This window comes from Crocodylus siamensis, chromosome 3 (assembly GCF_052110815.1).
Source record: "Crocodylus siamensis isolate JL-2025a chromosome 3, ASM5211081v1, whole genome shotgun sequence".
NCBI lineage: Eukaryota > Metazoa > Chordata > Crocodylia > Crocodylidae > Crocodylus > Crocodylus siamensis.
In genome coordinates, this window is record NC_143397.1 from 208,463,194 (window position 1) to 208,482,911 (window position 19,718).

General features: G+C 46.2%; 1 protein-coding gene and 1 pseudogene across 1 annotated transcript; one reads left to right on the forward strand and one right to left on the reverse strand.

Moving 5' to 3' along the window:
• Positions 1-1,139: 1,139 nt before the first annotated feature.
• Positions 1,140-16,739, reverse strand: IMPA1 (inositol monophosphatase 1). The gene is made up of 9 exons (XM_090040241.1): positions 16,622-16,739; positions 14,832-14,913; positions 12,774-12,907; positions 8,391-8,495; positions 7,764-7,809; positions 7,532-7,640; positions 6,716-6,824; positions 5,835-5,986; positions 1,140-1,971 (listed from the first exon to the last, which is right to left on the reverse strand). The coding sequence occupies exons 2-9, from the start codon at positions 14,892-14,894 to the stop codon at positions 1,853-1,855; spliced, it is 837 nt and encodes a 278-aa protein (XP_089896367.1). The 5' UTR covers positions 14,895-14,913; positions 16,622-16,739; the 3' UTR covers positions 1,140-1,852.
• A 1,900-nt stretch (positions 16,740-18,639) lies between these two features.
• On the forward strand, positions 18,640-19,301 carry LOC149869392 (small ribosomal subunit protein uS3 pseudogene; annotated as a pseudogene).
• Positions 19,302-19,718: the final 417 nt, after the last annotated feature.

The following is a 19,718-nucleotide window of genomic DNA, read 5'->3' on the forward strand; positions in this document are numbered from 1 at the left end:
CCATATGAAGGTTTTATGAAATCAGACTAGCTAGTATTAGAATTTTAAATACTATTAAATTAAACTCATTAGGGATAGCTGTGTCCCTTCATGTATTTGTACAGGGTGCCACATAAGAGAATTGTGATCAACTTACCTACTAACTGTCATTTTATACTGTATTTTCTCCATGCAACAAACCCCTAAACAAAACACATGCCTTGATTTTAGAAGGGAGAATGTACAAAATGTTTTTTCAGAGTCTAGGTCAGCTGTGTGACGTACATTAAAACCTAGTAGGAGTGTCCAGAAAGTGGTACCAGGAAATTACTGGTCCCAGCTGCCTCATGTAGACTCTCTCTTGGGATAACACATTTTCTGGAAACCGCTGTATTTCTGGGAAGACTTAGTCACACAAGGCTGAACTCCATACCCTTGTAAGGGCAGAAACAAGACTATTAATTCCTTACTGTAAGTAGTTCTTTATATAGGTTCTGATACATAAAGTGTTGTTTCTACAGTGCAAGGTTCATCATGATACTACCACCAGCTCACTTGCCGCTTCAGGCACAAGCTACAGAGGTCAGCCAATAGCTATGGCTGTGAAAAGGTTAACAGAGGAACCCACCATCATGGCAGCTATGTTGAGAACTGCAAGGCATGCATAGTATCTCCAGGCTTGCTGCTTTTCCAGCAAAGAAAACAGCTTCCTTACTTAAAATATTCACCTGTTTTGTGAACTGATTTTTTTGGGGGGGAAGGTGCATTTTATGCGCGAGGAAATACGGTATTCAAATATTTTACATGCTTTCAAATATGACAAACATTCAAATAATTACTAGGTTAATAATTACTGAACTACTGGATATGTGCTTTACAAAGTTATTTGAAATCTAAAAGATTTTAAATGGTTTTAGCTTCTGAAGTAAACTCTCTCTCACCCCAGACAGTCCAAGTAATTACTATTAAAGATTAACAGAAACTATAGGTAAACTATATGCATCAGGTACTGAGTGTTCAGGAGACAAATGTCAACTGACATAACTTACACAATATATGTTCATGTATTTCTTTTGTACTAGTTAGCATAAAGCCATACAGTGATGGGAAGTATATGCAGATTTTATTCCCTGGGACAAATCCATTCCAAGGCATGCTAGTCAATTATTTCTGTACTTTTAATAATATTGCAAATGAAATAAACTCAGTTCAAGTTTAAAGAATAAGTAACTTATCTAATTTTCTCCATGTAGGGAATGCTTCCCTGAGGAATTCCAGCAATACCAAATGAAATCATTAGTGAAGGGAATAAGGAATAATGCCCAAAAAACCCAAATTACCAGTGGCTATTTTTAGTGAGGTCTGGAAGCGGTCTTTAATTGGTCAGAACTTCTGGAGAGGCTCACTGTACTCTAAAACTTTAGAATCATTTAATATAAAGACCAGATAAACAACGTATCTTGTTTCCTGTGTATAAAACATAAGAAACACAAACAAAAAGATAGGAGTCCCTTATGGATTTACAGAATTGGATTTTTTAACATTACTAAATTGATTGTTCTACCTCCAGTGTACTGGTTGCAAGGACTTGCTTTTTTGTTGCGTATTTCCTTCAAAGTTACCACATGTAAAATTAAGACTTACAACAAAATTCGTATATGCAATCTGAGTATGTGCAAAAGACATAATTGGAACACGTTTTATAACACCACCACACTGGTTGGATTCTAAAACCTTGATTTGAGGTAACTTCATAAGGTATTTAGTAAGATATGCAACAGCACATCGCATATTTAAGTGCAACACACATTTTCCAAGTATACAGAGTATATGGCAACCATTTTACTATTGCACTTGAAGGTTAAGCATTGGTTTAATTTGTTGCGTCATCCCTTTTTAGGGGGATTATCTGAAGCTCTTTGGCTATTCTCTCCCCAAGGGTTTGGCTACTTGCAGCAATTATTCTTCGTGACATCAAATCAAAAGGTCCACCTATAAAATAAAAATTTAACAATTTAATTGGTCTGTAATCTTAGAATATACATTTTGACAAAAACAAGAATATTTTTTTTTTAAAAGAGCAACTTATAGCCTAGCAGAGTGTGTGTGCGCATGTATGTATGTATAGGTAGCCACGGATATAGGTATCTAGAAATCAATAGCATATCAAAAAAGTTCTTTTAAATCCTAATTCTCAAGAGTAAAAGAAAAATCCTGTGGCTAGAAAGAAACAGAGCTCTAATTCGAGTTGCTTTACACTCAGCATCACCCAACAACAGAAACCTTGTACAGGAAAGACTGCATAAGAGAAGCTACAGGCATTTAATAAGTTGCATTAGAAAATGACATCTATCTATGTTTGGAATAACAGAAGATGGATTTGGTGACAAATTATTAGCATAAAAGTGAAAACACAACCACCTTATTCCTATATCATCTTTAGGACAAGTCTTCAGTCCAACAGAAATCCTGAGAACAGGCAAGCAGGATGTGGAAGAAAATTGGGTTTTGGTGAAGGGTGCCTTCCAGTGAGTTGGCAAAGAGCTATTTCACTGAGACTGCTTCCCCTAATTTGACCCTACTCTAGAGACAAGACTAGCAGAACCATCCCTGAGATCTGCACTATGTATGGAATAGTTGCTTGCATGACAATGCAAGTGGAGGTCTGTTAAATCCTACTAAACCATCCTCCATTTTCTTTGGAATTTCCTATTATCATAATTAACCCAATTACAAAAGTGATTTACAATCTATGGCAGTCAAATAAACAACCTATTTCACTTTGGCATCATTGAAGAATTGTTGTTACTGCTATGGCACAGATGCAGCCTAAATATTTAGGATGGATTTCTATCCCTGGAAACTGTACACAGCTCTCAGTAATTTCTGTTGTGTAGCAGGTAGGGAAGTAGGTTCTTCCCCATGCCTACTCCATGAACTGTTCAAACAGTTGTTTCAGTGGGAATGGACAACCTACAGTCCTCTGTTAGCCCAATGACTTGCTCTCAGAATAACGTGTATAGATCCTAACGCTAGCAAAGATTTAGGTTATGGTAATATCCCATTTGAAACAAAAATTCAGTGACTAAGGCAGTGCGCTCAAAGTCTAGCCCACTCCACTGGATCCTGATTGAAGGCTCTGATTGCACAGACACTACCAACCACCAACACACAACTTCCTGGACGGCTTCCTAGTACAATTCTTGGGCAGCTCAGGATTCTGTTCCTCATATTCAGGGCTAGAGATCAGGCACATCTACACGTGCTATTAAAGCAAAACAACAAGCTCCAGCACAATTGCTCCCCAGAGCCACATTTACATGTGCACCCAGGAACCACAGAATGCTGAACTGGGTTAGAGCAGCCCTGGTTGGCAAGGGGTGGGCAGGATCAGCCTGCCACCCCACAACTGGTCTGACCCAGCTCAGCATGCTGCAGAGGAGCTAGCTGAGGGACAAGGGTGTTCCAGTGTGGGACTAGCAAGCAGGCAGCCCCCAAACTGAAGCATCCTTGTGTCCCAGCCAGCTGTGTCAGCATCTACATGTGCACTGCTGCAGAGTAACAATCTCTGCAGCAGGGTAGTACTTTTAAATACAAGTACTTACAAATACTACCCTCAATACAAGTACAGGAGACCTTCGCCATTCATGGGGGATACATTCCGGAGATCCCCGCGAATGGCGAAATCTGTGAATACTGGCGGGGCTCCCCACCAGGCCCCATAGCCGCCCCCTGCTCCCCCCCAGTGCCTGGGGACTGACCTGTACACCTGTCTCCTCCCCTGAGCACTGCTGCAACTGCCTCTGGGGGAGAAGATGCCACCACCACCTCCATGTCCCTGGCACTTGGTCTCTGCCTGCCTCCCAGCTCTGCCCTCCCCCTGCGAATATTTGAATCCGCAAACCCAGAGTTCGTGAATAGCGAGGGTTTCTGTATTTACAAGTACTACCCTGCTATGCAGTTAATTAGTTTCCCGAGGCCTAACAGGGCTACACATGTAGACATGAGACATTTACTCCATGGTAAACAACTCATGTAGATGCAGCCACTGAGGAGAAAAAGTACCAACCCATCTGAACCATCCTTACAGCCTCTCACCTGAATCAATCATGTCCCTGGGAGCTGTGCAGCACCACTCTCCATGTCCCAGAGCAGTGGTGGCCAACCTTTTTCACTGGTGACAAATTAAACCCCACACTCTCCCTGAACTCCACAACTATCTGTTGCTCTGCTTTACGCTCTCTACCTGACTGCCACACCCAGAGGCTGCCTGTGCTATATGTAGCATGCAGGTTGCCCACCATGCCACTAGAGTTTCTGCCTCCTCAGTAATTTTGGCTGGATTAACACCTTCCCAGGTTCACTGCCATTATAGACCCAAAAAAGGGACAGAAGTCGGGCCACAAAATGTTAAACCCCCTCCACCAAGGATACAGTAGTTCTTCTCTACATTCTCCAAATGGGATTCAGCAATCCCCTTTCACAACTGAATCACAGAAGTAGGGTCAGAAGGGACCTTGTAGATCTTCAAGTCTGACCCCCTGCCAGGGCAGGAGAAAAAACTGGGCTCAAATGATCCCAGCTAGGCAGGCATCAAGCCTCCTCTTAAAGACCTCCAGGGTAGGAGCCAGCACCATTTCCCTTGGAAGTTGGTTCCAGATCCTAGCCACCCTGACTGTGAAGTAGTTCTTACGGATGTCTAATCTAAACCTCCTCCCCAACTTGTGGCCGTTATTCCTTGTTATGCCAGGGGGCGCTAGGGGAAACAAGGTCTCTCCCAAATCCCTCTGGTCCTCCGTAGTGAGTTTATAGACTGTCACCAGGTCCCCCCTCAGCCTTCTCTTGTGAAGGCTGAACAGGTTCAGGTCCTGAAGTCTCTCATTGTAGGGTCTGCCCTGCTGTCCCCGGATCATGCGGGTGGCCCTCCTCTGGACCCTCTCAATGTTGTCCACATCTCTCCTGAAATGGGGCGCACAGAACTGGACACAATACTCCAACTGTGGCCTGACCAGTGTTGCATAGAGGGGGAGGATCACCTCCTTGGTCCTGCTAGAGATGCACCTGTGGATGCATGACAAGGTCTGGTTAGCCTTGTCAACCGTGACCTCGCATTGTTAGCCCATGTTCATCTTGGAGTCAATAATGACTCCAAGATCCCTTTCTGCCTCCGTGCTCTCAAGAAGGGAGTTTCCCATCTTGTAAGTGTGCTGCTGGTTACTATTGCCCAAGTGCAGCACCCTGCACTTGTCAGTGTTGAAGCGCATCCTGTTTTTGCTAGCCCACCCCTGCAACCTATCCAAGTCTTGCTGCAGTCTTTCCCTCCCTACCAGCGTGCTCACCTCACACCAAATTTTGGTATCATCAGCAAATTTAAACAGGGTGCTTTTCACCCCGTTGTCCAAATCGCTGATAAAGAGATTGAACAGCGAGGGTAACTGGTATCTGATGGGAGTATAACTGGCACTAGGTGGAGAGGAAGGGAGTGGGATGAAGTTACTTATACCTAAATGTGAATGGGGGCTGAGATTTGCCAGAGGGTTTGCTCTTAACACGTACCAAGCAGGGAAGCAGGAGTGAGTGATGTTGTGTGACATTTTCTAGTTTTGGGGTGTCATTTAGCTAAATTACTGTTGTTTGTCATTTCTTGTAAACCACTCTGAGCATTTCTGGATAGAGCACAATATAAATCTACACAACATGTGTACTAGGGCGGGGGGGGACACACTGAAAGTCTCACTGATCTCATTTTAGCTATATTTATTTTTCTACTAGAAAAACGGAAAAAAAAAGGTAGGGGGGAGGGAGAGTTCCCAAACTCCCATGAAAAAAGAACATTTCCATTTGCTTTGTTTTACCTGATACATCTAGCAGCACGCCGCCTGCTTCAGTAATAATGATTCCAGCTCCTGCCATGTCCCAGCAATGTATGCCCATCTCATAATATGCATCAGCTCCACCAGTTGCCACAAGGCACATGTTTACAGCTGCTGTACCAACAGCTCTAATCCTAAGAGACAAGTACACTATTAAAGTGAGAGTACTTTACAGAAATACTAGAATATTAACAATTTACCCACTCGGTGGACAAGGTGTACAGTTGTACAGTTAGAAGAGCAAACTAGTGCTAGTGTGAAGGAATGCTGCAGTGAGAAATAAGCCAATATGCATCTGTGTTTACTTCTGTTTTAACTGTGAACAAATCTGTAAGTATGCATCACCCAATTTCAGCCAAATTAGTTAAAAAGACATAATTAAAAATATTGAACTTAGATAAAAAAATTGCTTTCATAAATTGTATTAATGAAATCAAATTCTTCTTTTTATGGTGAAGATGTTAAGTGAGTTACAATAACTGAATATAAACACTGATAAAAATATCCAACTTAGAAAAAAAAAGTACTTTCCTTCATTTCTTGGGTGCTAGTCTGCATGCAATATGCATTATTTGCCTTGTAAGAGATTTTAACTCTCTTTTTAATTTAACACTGGAAGCCGCTTTGACATATGCAAAAAATTTAAATGTAATGCTCAATTAAAAAAATACTTCTTAGTTCAGCAAAACTATTACAGACCTTTGTTCAGACTTACAAAAGTTATATTAAATCACAAGACAGCCAACTTTAAATCACATTTTCCCATTTAAAAATATGGTAAAATAGAATTAGATTAACTTATTTTCTTTCCTAAAATCATGTTTGATGCTAAGTAGAACACTAAAAAAATAAGAGCATCTTACCCATGAACAGGAATACTGAGAAGCTTTTCCATGTTAGACAGAACAGTTTTTAAAACCTCTGGATCACGGTTTGATCCCAGTTCTGTTACTAAAAGGGATTTTGTAATATCTGAAAAAAGACAAACTGACTTTTTTCAACAGTTTTACATAAAGACAATAAATAGGCATTCACAGTTATTATAACCATTTATCTGGCATGTTGTCCTGTGTACCATATAAGTTTGGAGCAATACATTTTCTTAATGTGCATATTACAGGAAGAACACGGCAAAAAAAAAAAGACACTGCCCAGCTTCATTCTGTGTATAAATTCACGGGGGAGTTATCTGATAAAACACAATTCTATAAGCATTAACATATTTTCAAATCTTGAAGCCCACAGTCCAGCACAGTTAAACATGAATTATCTTTGTTCAGGTTAATAAGGAAGTAAACAGTGAGATACTACTACTACTAAAAAGTATTAAAGTCCACAGTTTAAATACTTTGCCAGTTAAGTTGTAATACAGTTAGTTTTTTGAGAGATTTGTTACTGTTTCTGAACATGACAGTTTCAAATAGGCAGGAAATAAATTCCCCAAATGGCTGAATCTTATTTTTTATTTTTCAACTCTAAAGAAAACCCAGAACACAACCCCTTACCTCAGTGGGCAATTTCCCAAGACAAAACTAAATCTTTATTTGTTAAAAATCATACTATCAGTAAAACATTCACCTTTTCCAAAATTTAATTTAAAAAAATCTGTCGGTAACTAAAATGTAAGCTACCATTCTTGTCACTCCTGTCTGACAGAGAAGCTGCTCAGTACAACTTACCTTCTTGACCTGATACTTGAAGCTTCTGGCCATTGCAAAATGCACCTTTTCCCTTCCTGCCAGTGTACATTTTGTCTTCTACACAACTGTATACAATTCCAAATTCCATCTGAAAGCAGAAAAAATGAGTCTTTTTCTCTTTTTAGCTGATGTAGAAATACAGATCTTGTATAAAGATGTTATGAATTAGATTATCTGGGTTGGACGTTAAGTAATAAAGAGATACATTTACCTTTTTGTTTACACTGAAGCCAATTGAAACAGCCACAAATGGAAACCTTAAAAAAAAGCATTTTACTAATTATAGTTCATAATTACCATATGTATTTTCAATTTCTGTTAAATGCAGATGGAGTATAAATAAAGATGGGCAGAAACATACAAACCAGAACAGGGTGCTCCCAGAATTTTTCTCCTAGGACCCAAGTAGACTCAATGTCAATTATAACTGTGGATAGCTTATAGTTCAAAGGGAAGGGTGGAGTCCTGTTAGGTTAACAGGCTCAGGCAAATGGGTGCTTTAGTTTAATTCTGTACAAAAAAGGTTATAAATTACTAGTCTCTCAAGGCTTGCCAATCGCTGCTTTCATTCTGTAATTATTATACCTGAAAGAATAATACTGTGTAGAAATATGCTATTCTAGTTAAATTCGACTAGTCAGAGAGTTACTAGACTTGACTAGTTATATAATACTGTTTCTAGTCATGTACAAGGAAGATATCCAAGATGGATTCATTGAATGCATCTATTGCAAAAGAGATTTAAAACTGTTACTTTACTTATTCCAGGGTTAGAAGAGGAAGTCTAGTTTGTTTACCAGTTTAGACAGTAACTAGAAATAAATTTTAAAAAATGGACCTGTGCACAAAATTAGTAGTTCCATCAATAGGGTCAATGATCCACGTAGGATTATCTGTCAAGGTGCTGCCTTCTCCTGCTGCGACAGATTCTTCCCCAATGAAACTACAAGACAAAATACAGAAAAGACATAAACAAACTATGAAGACAAACACATTAAGAATAGCACTTTGAACACACTTACTTTTGAAGCAACTTACCTCTGCCATTCTTAAAAGAAAATCAGATGCAATGCCTTAATTTTCAGATTACTGGCATAGGAATTAGTTACTGACGTGAAATTAAGGTGAAACCAAATAAATTGCAACTGGCATCTAAGGAAGCTAATGATGACATCTGTGAACACATAAAATGTGTCTATTCATTATTATTAGTTCACAGCTGGAATTTTTTAGACATTAGCCATTAAATTTTCTCATTGAAACAGTCTTTTTCAAATAACTAGTGTCAAACATAAGCAGTTTGAGTAAAAGGGCACAATGCTACTTGTACTTAAATCTATTTTAAGTAAGTTTCAGTTTATTCTGCTGTCAAGTGCTTTTTGATTTTTACTTTTCTGAACTGCAGGACAGAATGAGCAAACCAGGTGGAATTTTCTCATTACCAGTCTATAGGATGTAGTTATTTTATATATAACCTTTTATCAGTGTGTAGAAATAAAACATGTCTTTTCTACATAGACAGACAGACTGCTACTATTAGTAAAATTAAGAAAGAAAGAAAGAAAGAAAGAAAGAAAGAAAGAAAGAAAGAAAAAAACCCCAGAAAAACCCCAAAGCCTTACCCAATACCAAATGAACAAAAATCAAATCAGGTACGAGATCCTGAGACTACTACATACAGATTTTTAAACAGTAAAATAAAACCATCTCATTAAGCATTTGCTTATTTCAACATTTTAAACAGATTTAGGTCAACAGGCAACTTAACTGCTAATACATCAGGGCTATTTTATCTAGATTATCAAATTTAAAAGAATGAGTTAATGATTAAGGATGAACAGAAAATTTTATCAAACTTATATGAAAACTGTAATAAACATAAGCAATAAACCAAACTGGGGTACTTGGGAGCTGAGTTAGGCAAAATATACTATTTCTTGGAATGGAAATTTTATATCTTTCTGAAGAAGTCAGAAGGTTGATAAAGTATCTGTAGAGATCATACAAGATCGGAAGGACTCATCCTATTCCAGAACTATACCACATTTGTACACTGAAAGTGAATTACAGTTAGAAAATCAGAAAAATTTGAATAAAATTTGCACTAAGTACACCTTAGATATTTACCATACTGAAGTTCATGTTATCCTTTTACCTTCTGGCAGCCTCAGAGCTGAACTTCACTGAATACACATGAGATTCCATATTCTATTCCAGAGGTAGGAAAAGGTTTTTTGGCTGGAGTGCAAAAAAATCCACAATGCCTACCTTGGAAGGTGTCGGAGTGCTGGCATGCCAGAAAAACAAAATGAAGGGAGGGGGTACAGGATGCCCTGCTTGTGTCCCCCGCCCCTCAGCTCTGCTTGTATCCCTGCTGCCCCTTGCCCCCCAGCCCAGGCTCCATGGCTATCAGCAGCTACCCAGAACCTGGACCAGCTGCAGCCAGGAGGCTGCAAACAGCTGCTGCCTCCCAGACCCAGCCTCCAGGGAAGCAGCAGATACCTCCGGCTCCAGGAAGGCAGCAGGTACCAGCGATGCTCCCTGCTGTACAGCCCTCACACACGCTGCACTCCTGGCCCTGCTGACCTCCTGAGCGCAGGGTGTGCAACCCAGTGTGGCAGCATACAGAAGGACCGCACAGGGAAGCTGCATGCTGCTGCAAGCTCCGTACTGCGCGATGCCTGGATCACACTTCTCCTGTGTGCATGGGAGCACCATGGCAAGTACACAGGGTTGAGCCCCTCACTGCTGCCCCGACCTGTAGGGTAAGTGTGGCCAGGGCAGCAGGGAGCTTGGAGCAACAGGCAGCTTTCTGCGCTCACCGCTGTGCCCTGCCGCACCAGGTTCCAAATGTTGCTCTCCAGAAGCGGCGGCAAGGGCAGCACAGCGGGGAGCACTGCCAGTATCTGCTGTCTCCCCAGAGCCCAGGGCTGGATGTGGGGCTGGGGCCAGGGCTGGGAGGCAGCAGCTGTTTGTAGCCTCCCAGCTGCAGCCAGCCCAGGCTCTGGGTAGCTGCTGATAGCCACGGAGCCCGGGCTGCTTGCAGCAGGCCTTCCATCCTCCCAGCCAGCTGCTGGAAGCAGCCCAGGCTCCGCAACTATCAGCAGCTACCACAAACCTGGGCTGGCTGCAGCCGGGAGGCTGCAAATTGCTGCTTCCCTGCCCCGGCCCTGGCTGACTCCCAGCTCTGGGCTCCAGGAAGACAGCAGGTGCTGGCACTGTGCCCACTGGGGCTAAGGCTGTGGGCAGCATGGGGCTGGGGCCAGGGCCCACTTGCAGTGAGGGACCGGGGCTATGGGGCCTGGGGCACCCAGCAGCATAGGGCTGGAGCCGTGGCCAACTGGCAACAGAGGGCTGGGGCTGGAGCCTGGCTGTGGGCAGCATAGGGCTGCAGCTGAAGCTGGGGCCAGAGCCCACTGGCAGCACAGGGCTGGGCCCCACAGCAGTACAGGGCTCGGGCTGCAGCCAGGCTGTCACTAGTGCTGGGATGGGGCCGGCACCAGCACTGGGCTGAGGCCGGGGCTGTGCAGGGCTGGGGCCCATGACGGTGCTGGCTGGCGCTGGGGCCTAATGACAGCACATGGCTGGGGCCTTCAGCAGCGCCGTTCAGGTCCACAGCTCTGGCCCCATCCCGACACTTCTGATGGCCCTGACCAGGCAGTGACACTGTGCTGGGGCCTGCGGTGGTGGTGGTGAGGGCTGGGGCCAGGCCTGCCAGCAGCTGGCACCACTGCCGCAGCTAGGGCCTGGGACCAGCAGGCCCCAGCTGGCTGCCAGGTCTGTCAGCAGCGACGGGGCCTGCAGAGGCACCGGCCCCATCCTAATGTTGCTGACAGCCCGAGCCCAGCAGCTGCTCTGGGCTGGGGCTGGCAGCGGTGCTGGCTGGAGCCAAGCTCGCTGTCAGCACGTGGCTGGGGCTGGGGCCCTCTGCATCACCAAGATGGGCCCCGGCACTGGGCTCATCCCAATGCTGCAGACAGCTGTGGTGCTGGAGGTGGAAGTGTTGGGGCGGGAGGTAGAAGTGTTGGGCAGGGCCTGGCCCGGTGGCAGCACATGGCTGGGGCTGGGCCTGCTGGCAGCGCCGGAATGGGGCCCCAGCCTCCTCCCGGTGGTGCTGATCACCCTGGCCCAGCAGCAGCAGTGGAGGTGCCAATCAGGGCTGGGCCCACCAGCAGCGCCGAGATGGGCCCGGGCCCCAACCTTATCCTGGCACTGCAGATGGCCCTGGCCCAGCAGCGGCGCTGGGCTGGGGCAGGTGGTGGAGCTGCTGGGCAGGGCCCAGCCCGGTGGCAACATGTGGCTGGGGCTGGGCCTGCCGGCAGTGCCAGGATGGGACCCCGGCCTCATCCCGGCACTGGCGATCACCCCAGCCCAGCAGTGACGGTGGAGGTGCCGGCCAGGGCTGGACCCGCCAGCAGCGTATAGCCAGGACTGTCAGCAGCGCCGAGATGGGCCCAGGACCCAACCTCATCCTGGCACTGCTGACGGCCCCAGCCTAGCAGCAGCACTGGGCTGGGGTGGGCAGAGGCAGTGAAGGTGCCGGCTGGGGCCGGGCCCGCTGGCTGCACATGGCTGAGCCTGCCGGCAGCACCAGGATGGGGCCGGGGCCTGCACAGGTCCACGGGCCTGGGCCCCAGCCTCATCCCAGTGCTGCCAACGGCCCTGGCCCGGTGGTGGCAGTTTTTCTGGCCGGCCCTGCAGACAGCGCGTGGCTGGGGCTGTCTGTAGAACTGGGATGAGGCCAGGGCCCATGCAGGTCTGCTGCCACAGCACCATCCCAACGCTGCTGACGACCCTGGCCCAGTACTGGCACTGGGCCAGGGCCCGCAGCAACAGTACTGCCGGCTGGGGCTGCACATGGCTGGGCCTGGGGCCCATGGCAGCGGTGATGCCGGCTGGGGCCTGCCAGCAGCACGTGGCCAGCAGCACAGGGTTGGGACTGGAGCCAGGGGCTCTCACCTGGCTGGGGTTGGTGGTATTCCAGGGCTGGGGTCCAGCAGTGGCAAGGGTCAGCAGCAGCACAAAGCTGTTCCCAGGCAGCCATGTGCTGCTCAATCTGGGCATGCCTCTTCCCGCCCCTTATGGTGGGAAGCAGCCTGCATGCCAATAAAAACCATGCCATATGCCATGTTGGGCACACATGCCATAGGTTGCCAACCCATTCTATTCTTTTGGTCACTACTTTCCAAGAGAGCATTTTTAATACCAACAGAAGTTATACCTGTGAGACGGATATTTTTCTTTTACTGCAGAAATAATCATTTGTTCCACTTTTTGATCTGTAACAGTTACCAGATCTGCTGGCGAGCTTTTAATCATAATAGATATTTCTTTTTTCAGTGCTTCACGGACAACCTGAAAAGAAAATTATTTTTTAAAATAAAACTGGAAAACACTAGATATTCTATTTGCACACAAAAACTCAAAACAATGATGCTCTCTTCAATTTATTACAATTTATCTTGTATGTAAAGACACAAACAAAATCAGTGACAAATCACGAATTAGAAAACATGAACTTACGGCTCTCCACCCACCCTCCAATCTACACCATAATCCTGGTAAATTTACGTATGTAGTTTAGGTGCTTCACAAAAAGTCCCATTTGAGAATGAAACCTTGCGCACCTCTATTTCGTTATAATTTTTCAAAACTGACACTCTAATAATAGTGTAGTAGTTTCCAATAATACTACAATGCTGAATGAAAATGCTTAAATCTGTATTCCAGGGCAGACAATGTATATCTGACTGCAGCCAATGCAAGACAAGCAGGAATAAGAAATTATGCCTCTGGCCCAAAAAAACCACATCTAAGGGCCCTGAGCAGAAACAAGACAGTTTAAAAAAAAGTTTAATGAAATGATTGAAGCAACTTAATGAAATTCTGAAAACGGCATGGCTCTTTGGGTTACAGCTGATATACTGTAAAACCAAAGGTAGTAAGTAAAGATCTGGCCATCGTTAAAACTAGAGATCTGGCTCTTCTTTTAGTCTACTGTAACATCAGACTACAGTCATCTACACTAATGTTTCCAAACTGATACCTGGAACACACTTTTTTCCTGAATTAAAACTGGTGGAAAATTTCACTCTTACACCCAAAAAGTTGTGTGCACCACACATTTTTTTCCCCCAAAACATGTAACATTTCATTCCCAGGCTAGAAGACATCATACCAGTGCTGAGGAGTGCTTTCGAAAAAATAACTCCATTACTTTTCTGAATTTGCTTCACCCAGCTGAAAATCACTAACAAATTGAAATTCAGGTAAGATATGGAGGGGGGCCTTGAGAGTAAATAAATTGAGAATCACTGATCCAGCTGGTGCCACTTAAGGTTGGTGGGAGAAGGATCTAACACTGCTACATCCTGTTCTTTCCACTGTCTGCCCCCTGGTCTGTATTTCAGAGGGCAAGGGCATCCTCTGCTACTAAAGCTGCTCATGCATGGTCTTACATGCTGGCAATGACACCTATGGCTCTTTCTGCTATCCCCAGAAGCAGAGGAGGAGTGGAGGGGACCAGCCAGGCTTCAAAGCACAGCTCCATCTCTGGGTTCTCCCACCTGCCCATTCACAGAAGAGCATGCTACTGGAAGCGTGGTAGTGGCCAACACAGGGGCTGCCTGGGGCTGCGGAAGGGCAGGGAAGGCAGCTGCAACAGCAGTACCTAGAGTAGCAATTGCAGGCATAGCTGAAATAACTGGGGCAGGACCAGGGTGCCAGATGGGAGAAGAGAGCATTTACCTTCACACACAGGGGGATCCCATAGCATACTTCCTCTCTGCACTAATGTGCCATAGCACAACCTTTGGGAACCACTGATCTACACTAAAGGAGAGAAACTTGATAAGGAGGGATGGATAGAGACTTATACAACCTGTTTGTACAGGGCAAAGAGGAGAGATAAGAGGCTGTGAAAGGACTTGTGGAAAGACTGTCAGCCTTTGGGCAGAAGATCAAAGTGCTGCAAGAGAAAAGTGAGAGATACTGCTTTCCTCTTTTAAAGTGCTCTTGTTGCAGGTCAGGGACAAAATACAAATCATGGCTAGACAATGACCCAAAAAATCACATATTTTTTCTTCTAAATTATTCCAGCTGAGAAACTGGAGAGAGAATTTTGAACTCAACACTTCACTCTGCCATGAAAGATGGATAACAATTCATATTTTTAACAAAGTACAGGTAGAACATTTGGCCAGGCTTAAAAGCAAAATTTCTCCAAAAGGCCTATCTGAGTTTTCAAGAAATATTATGTAACATATATAGAGTCTGTTACCTCTCCAGCTTTTCTTGCTAAAGTGACTGCATAATCCATGCATTCTTGCCAAGGATCAGCCATCTTCTTTTAGATGAAGAGCCTATTTAGTAATTATATAAATATAAAAGCTTATTTAGAAAGTTTTGCATGTCCTCAAATTGTTGACTAATGGACTACTGTTCTCCTTATTTTTAATTACGGCGTTCCACATTTGCTGGCATTTACATACACTAACAGTGAAAGGTTATCCTGTCTCCATCATGGATGAACTCCTGGAAAACAGTCTAAAGATGTGCCTTGCCCATAGAATTGCTTACTATATTTGTGGTAAAAGCAGACTAAAATAGTGCTAAAGCATTAATCGACACAGGTCCTGTGTCTTACAAAAAGCATACTAAGTGCTTAACTTCATGCATTGAGAACAGTGATTGTAGTCACTGACCTCAGGGTGATCACTTACGAGTCTGCAAATTTAAATACACACATTTTGTAGGATCAATGCCAAACCATTGTCATGGAGACCACATCTTTAGAGACACTGTACAACTCTGAGGCTGCCAGTTAAAGATTAGGATCTTCACTATAATTTGCTTTGGATGAAAGCTTGCCAGACAATTTAGGATATTTTTAAATCAAGTGTGGTTTTAAACTACTTTAGACATTTTAAAATTAGAGGCTAGTGAAACTAGGACTGGCTCTGTAATTTATTCCACACTGCACAGGTTTTCCACAACTAAATAAGTTGTTCTGGATAAATAAACAACAAAAAGTTACTATCACTTCTGAACATACATGATTTACTTCAGTCTCAAGATACTTCCCTCCCTGTAGGTATATATTACTTAGCACTCACTGTATTAGGTATATCTCTGCATGCACGAGCATTGCTGTACTATGTATTTTTGGATAAACAGTGGTTTTTTACTATGGCTGGTTTATGACATCCTAAAATATGTGAATGAAAGGATCCTTGTGTATTCCTGAAGGAAAGAACTTTTTTTTTTGTGCAAGTGGCTAAAGAAAATGGCAGTGCTGATCATTCAAAGGCCCTGTGGATCAGGGTGCTTAACTTCTAGCCGGGAGGCCAAACACAGACCATGACCACGCTGCATCTGGCTCTCAAGGCTCTCCACAGGTCAGGAAATTTGGTTGGCAGGTAAGCAGTGGCCAGTTATACAGTCAACCTCCCCACTGCCAAATTCCCAAACGTCAAGCCCTGACTGCCCAGTTGGAGCCAGGTCATGTTTCCTTCCCCCTGCGCTGCCAGGTCTTGCCCTCTTTTCCACTCATGGGGCTGGTTTGGGGCCAGACCACTCCCCCTCCCCTTGCCGGGCTGAGCCGGGCCCCTTCAAGCTCCCCCGCCCCCGACTGCAGGGCCCCCTCCCCCACATACATGGCTGCACTTAGGCCAGGCTGCCCTGCCCCTCCGGGTAGCTGGATGGTGCCCACCGTGCGGGCCCCATGCACAGGGCTACCGCCACCCTCTGGCCTGTGGTATGAACAGGCACTGCTCATTAGGTCCCATTAGTGGGGGAGGGGGGTTGCACCCGGCCGTCTGCCCTGCACCAGAAACGGCACTAGACGGATTCTGCCCAGAAAGAGGAGGATCAGACAACCCCGCCAGGCTGCGAGGCGCCGCAACACACGAACACAGCCCCGTTCCCATGACCTCCCCCCGCCCGGACACGGATGACGGCGGAGGCTGGCCGGCCCCCCGGGAGTGTGCAGGGGTGGAGGGGGGGCAACCCGCACGCAGCATCCTCAAGGCCAGTGCGCAGGCGCAGGCCGGTAACCCCTCCAACTCCTACCCGCAGTGCCGGCCGCACCTGCCGGCTGCTTCTGTCTCCCGCGCGAGCACCCCCGGGCACGCATGCGCCGCAGCCGTCAGCACCCAGTACAGAGCGCCGGCGGGGGCGGGGGCTGTCAGTCATGGCGGATGGCAGGGGCCGTGCGTAGCTGTTACGTACCAGTGACGTAATAGCGTTGCAAGGTTATCCTCGTCCCTCCCGCCCTAGGACTCTGGTGGCCACGAGCTGGCGCGTGCGCTCATCTCCCCTCCAGCTGGGGCTGAGCCAGGGCCGGGCGGATCGATGGGCGGTTTCCGCCTCTTTGCAGTGCCGGGGAAGGTTTCCTTCATCTGCCTGCTCCATCCCGGGGACGTTGGTTTTTGGGTTGCTGCGAGCCTGGAAACCTCCGTCCGGGTTGCTGCCCGGGGACCTGCAGCGCCGCTCTGGGTCTGCTGGCTGCACGTGTCCCTTGGGAGCGTGAGCTGGAGAAGAGGGCACTGCAGCATAGAGTCGCAGGGCAATAGGTTAGTCTGGTGGTTCTCACCCTTTTTGGGACCAGAACCCACCTGCAAACACCAGCGGCCTGTCCCGACCCAGTGCCCCGCAGTTCTGGCCTGCTGGCCCCTGCCCCCACCCCCGGTGTTTTCCCCGAGGGGGTGGTGCCTAAGAAGCCCCTCGCAGAGTCAAGGAAAAAGCTATGGCTTCTCAGTTTTTCTCCTTTAAAATCAGGCAAAAAGAAGTTTCTCACATTTTTCTCCTTCAAAGGAGAATCCATATTTAAAGTTTGTGGATCCATTTTTAGTTTATTCATGAGGCTTTTGTTGCCGGCACAGGGTGCCCGAGGGAGGCAACAATTGGGTTCGTTGCCTGGTGTGCATCGCGCCAAATAAACACACTGGGGGAAGAAGCAGACAGAATTTATTTAAGCTCAAGTAAAAGGCCCAGGGAGACTGTATTGTCTCAAACGCTGTGCGCTTAACCCTGCAACAGTGGAATTTTTTATACCCTGGTCAGTTTACTATCAGTGATTTTTTTTTTCCACCAGCTGGCCCCCCTCTTCCTCCCCTTTCCCTCCTCCCTTCTCTCTCCGAGCGGTGCCCTTGCATTCCACTGATAACAGTTTTAGCTCACCTGTTTTCCAGAAGGACAGGAGATTGCAGGCGCCATAGAAAGGGTTACAAAGGTTGGGCAAGGGGGGGGGGTCCTGGCTTGTCTCGGCCCAGAGCAGAAGGACTTCCTCGACACTCGTGGTCTTCCATCCCTCTGAGTTACCTGGGGTTATGCCCAGTGACACCAACACTTTCATATATTCTTGCAACCCACTTTTGGATTGTGGCCCACAGAGTGAGAAACTCTGATCTAGGCATTAACCATTGCATCTCATGCAAAACTAAGGAAGTGATACTCCCCCTGTTCTCCACACTGGTGAGACTGCAGCCAGAGGACTGCGTCCAGTTCTGGGTGCCAGTCTTCAACCAGGATGTGGAAAAAACTTGAAAGGGTCCAGAGAAGAGTCACCCATGTGATCAGGGACTTGCAAGACAAGCCATAGGAGGAGAGGCTGAGGGACTTAGGCTTCTTCAGCCTACAGAAGAGAAGGCTGAGAGGGGACTTGGTAGCAGCTTACCGCTACATCGGGGAGCACATCAAGAACTCAGTAAACAGCTGTTCACCAGGGCACCCCTGCGGAAGACCAGGAGCAATGGATACAAACTCCTGGAAGGCCACTTCAGGCTCAATTCCAGGAAAAAACTTTCACAGTCGGGGGTCCAGACTGGAATAAACCCCCTCCAGTGGTGGTGCAATCACCTACCCTAGAAATATTCAAAAAGAGACTGTACAGTCACCTCACTGGGGTCACTTGACCCCAGTTGTCTTTTACTGCCTGGTGCAGGGGGACTGAACCTGATGATCTACAAGGTCCCTTCCAGCCCCTAACAATCTATCAATCTAGTCCAAGCCCCTGTTTAAGGCAGGAAAGGTCTTGTGCCCCCTATAGGTATCAAACCTGTCACTTTGGCCTTATTCAGCTAGTAAAGATGTCCAAGAAGTGCAAGTTTGTGGCTGATGGCATTTTCAAAGTGGAGCTGAGCCAGTTTCTGATTTGTGAACTGGCCGCAGATGAGGTCAGAGTAAATCCACCCAGGACTGAAACGATCATCCTGGCTACCAGAACTCACAAGGTTCTGGGTGAAAAAAACCGCGGTGCCAGTGAGGTTTTGCTTCCCAGCAGGAAGTGTTGAGCTCAATGCTGAGGTGGCCAGAAGAGATCCATGTGCTGTTGCCCAAGCAGTTGCCGCGTTACAAACTTCTGGGAGGCTTAGCAGTGCGCAGAGCCTGCTGTGCTGTCCCCTTCATAACAGAGAGTAGTGCTGAGGGTTGTGAGGTGGTTGTCTGGCAAACTCGGGGGCCAGCGAGCCAAGTTCATGAAGTTTGTAAAGACCCTGTAAACCACTGTCAATACAACCATGCACCACCACATCCTTCTCAGGCAGGGTGCATTGGGTATTAAATTAAGATCATGCTGCCTTGGGACCCAAATGGGAAGATTGGCCCCAAAAAGCCCCTGCCAGACCACACTGGCATTGTGAAATGCAAAGAAGAGATCTCACCCACCACATCCATCTCAGACCAGAAAGGTAGAAAACCAAATCAGACAGGCATACTTCAGCTAGTTCCCACAGCCTAGCAGGGTTGTCAGCACCTGGAATGAGAAGCTTGACTGCATCCAGTGGGAGTCTCTTAAAATGATAAAAGACCTGTTACCCAGTTCACTCTCCCTTCCAGCCCCCACTCTGCCACAGTGTATGCGCGGGGTTTGTTCCACTGTTCCTCTTACACACAGACTCCAGCACTTACGTGGTGAATTGTTTGGGTGCCCACATTCCTGTTCACCTAGGATAATACTGGTCTAACCATCTCAGTTTGTCATGCCTTAACTTATATTGGTAGTGTAAAAGTGATGGCGTAGCTATTATGGTCCAGAAATTACACAAGAGGCAAGGATTTCTTACGGTGGTAGTTAGACATGCTTTTACATGCAAGACACTCCAAGTCTCTATTAAGTTTTTTGAATGTAAGCTCATCTAACTTTATCCCAGCTACGTTGGTCCAATAA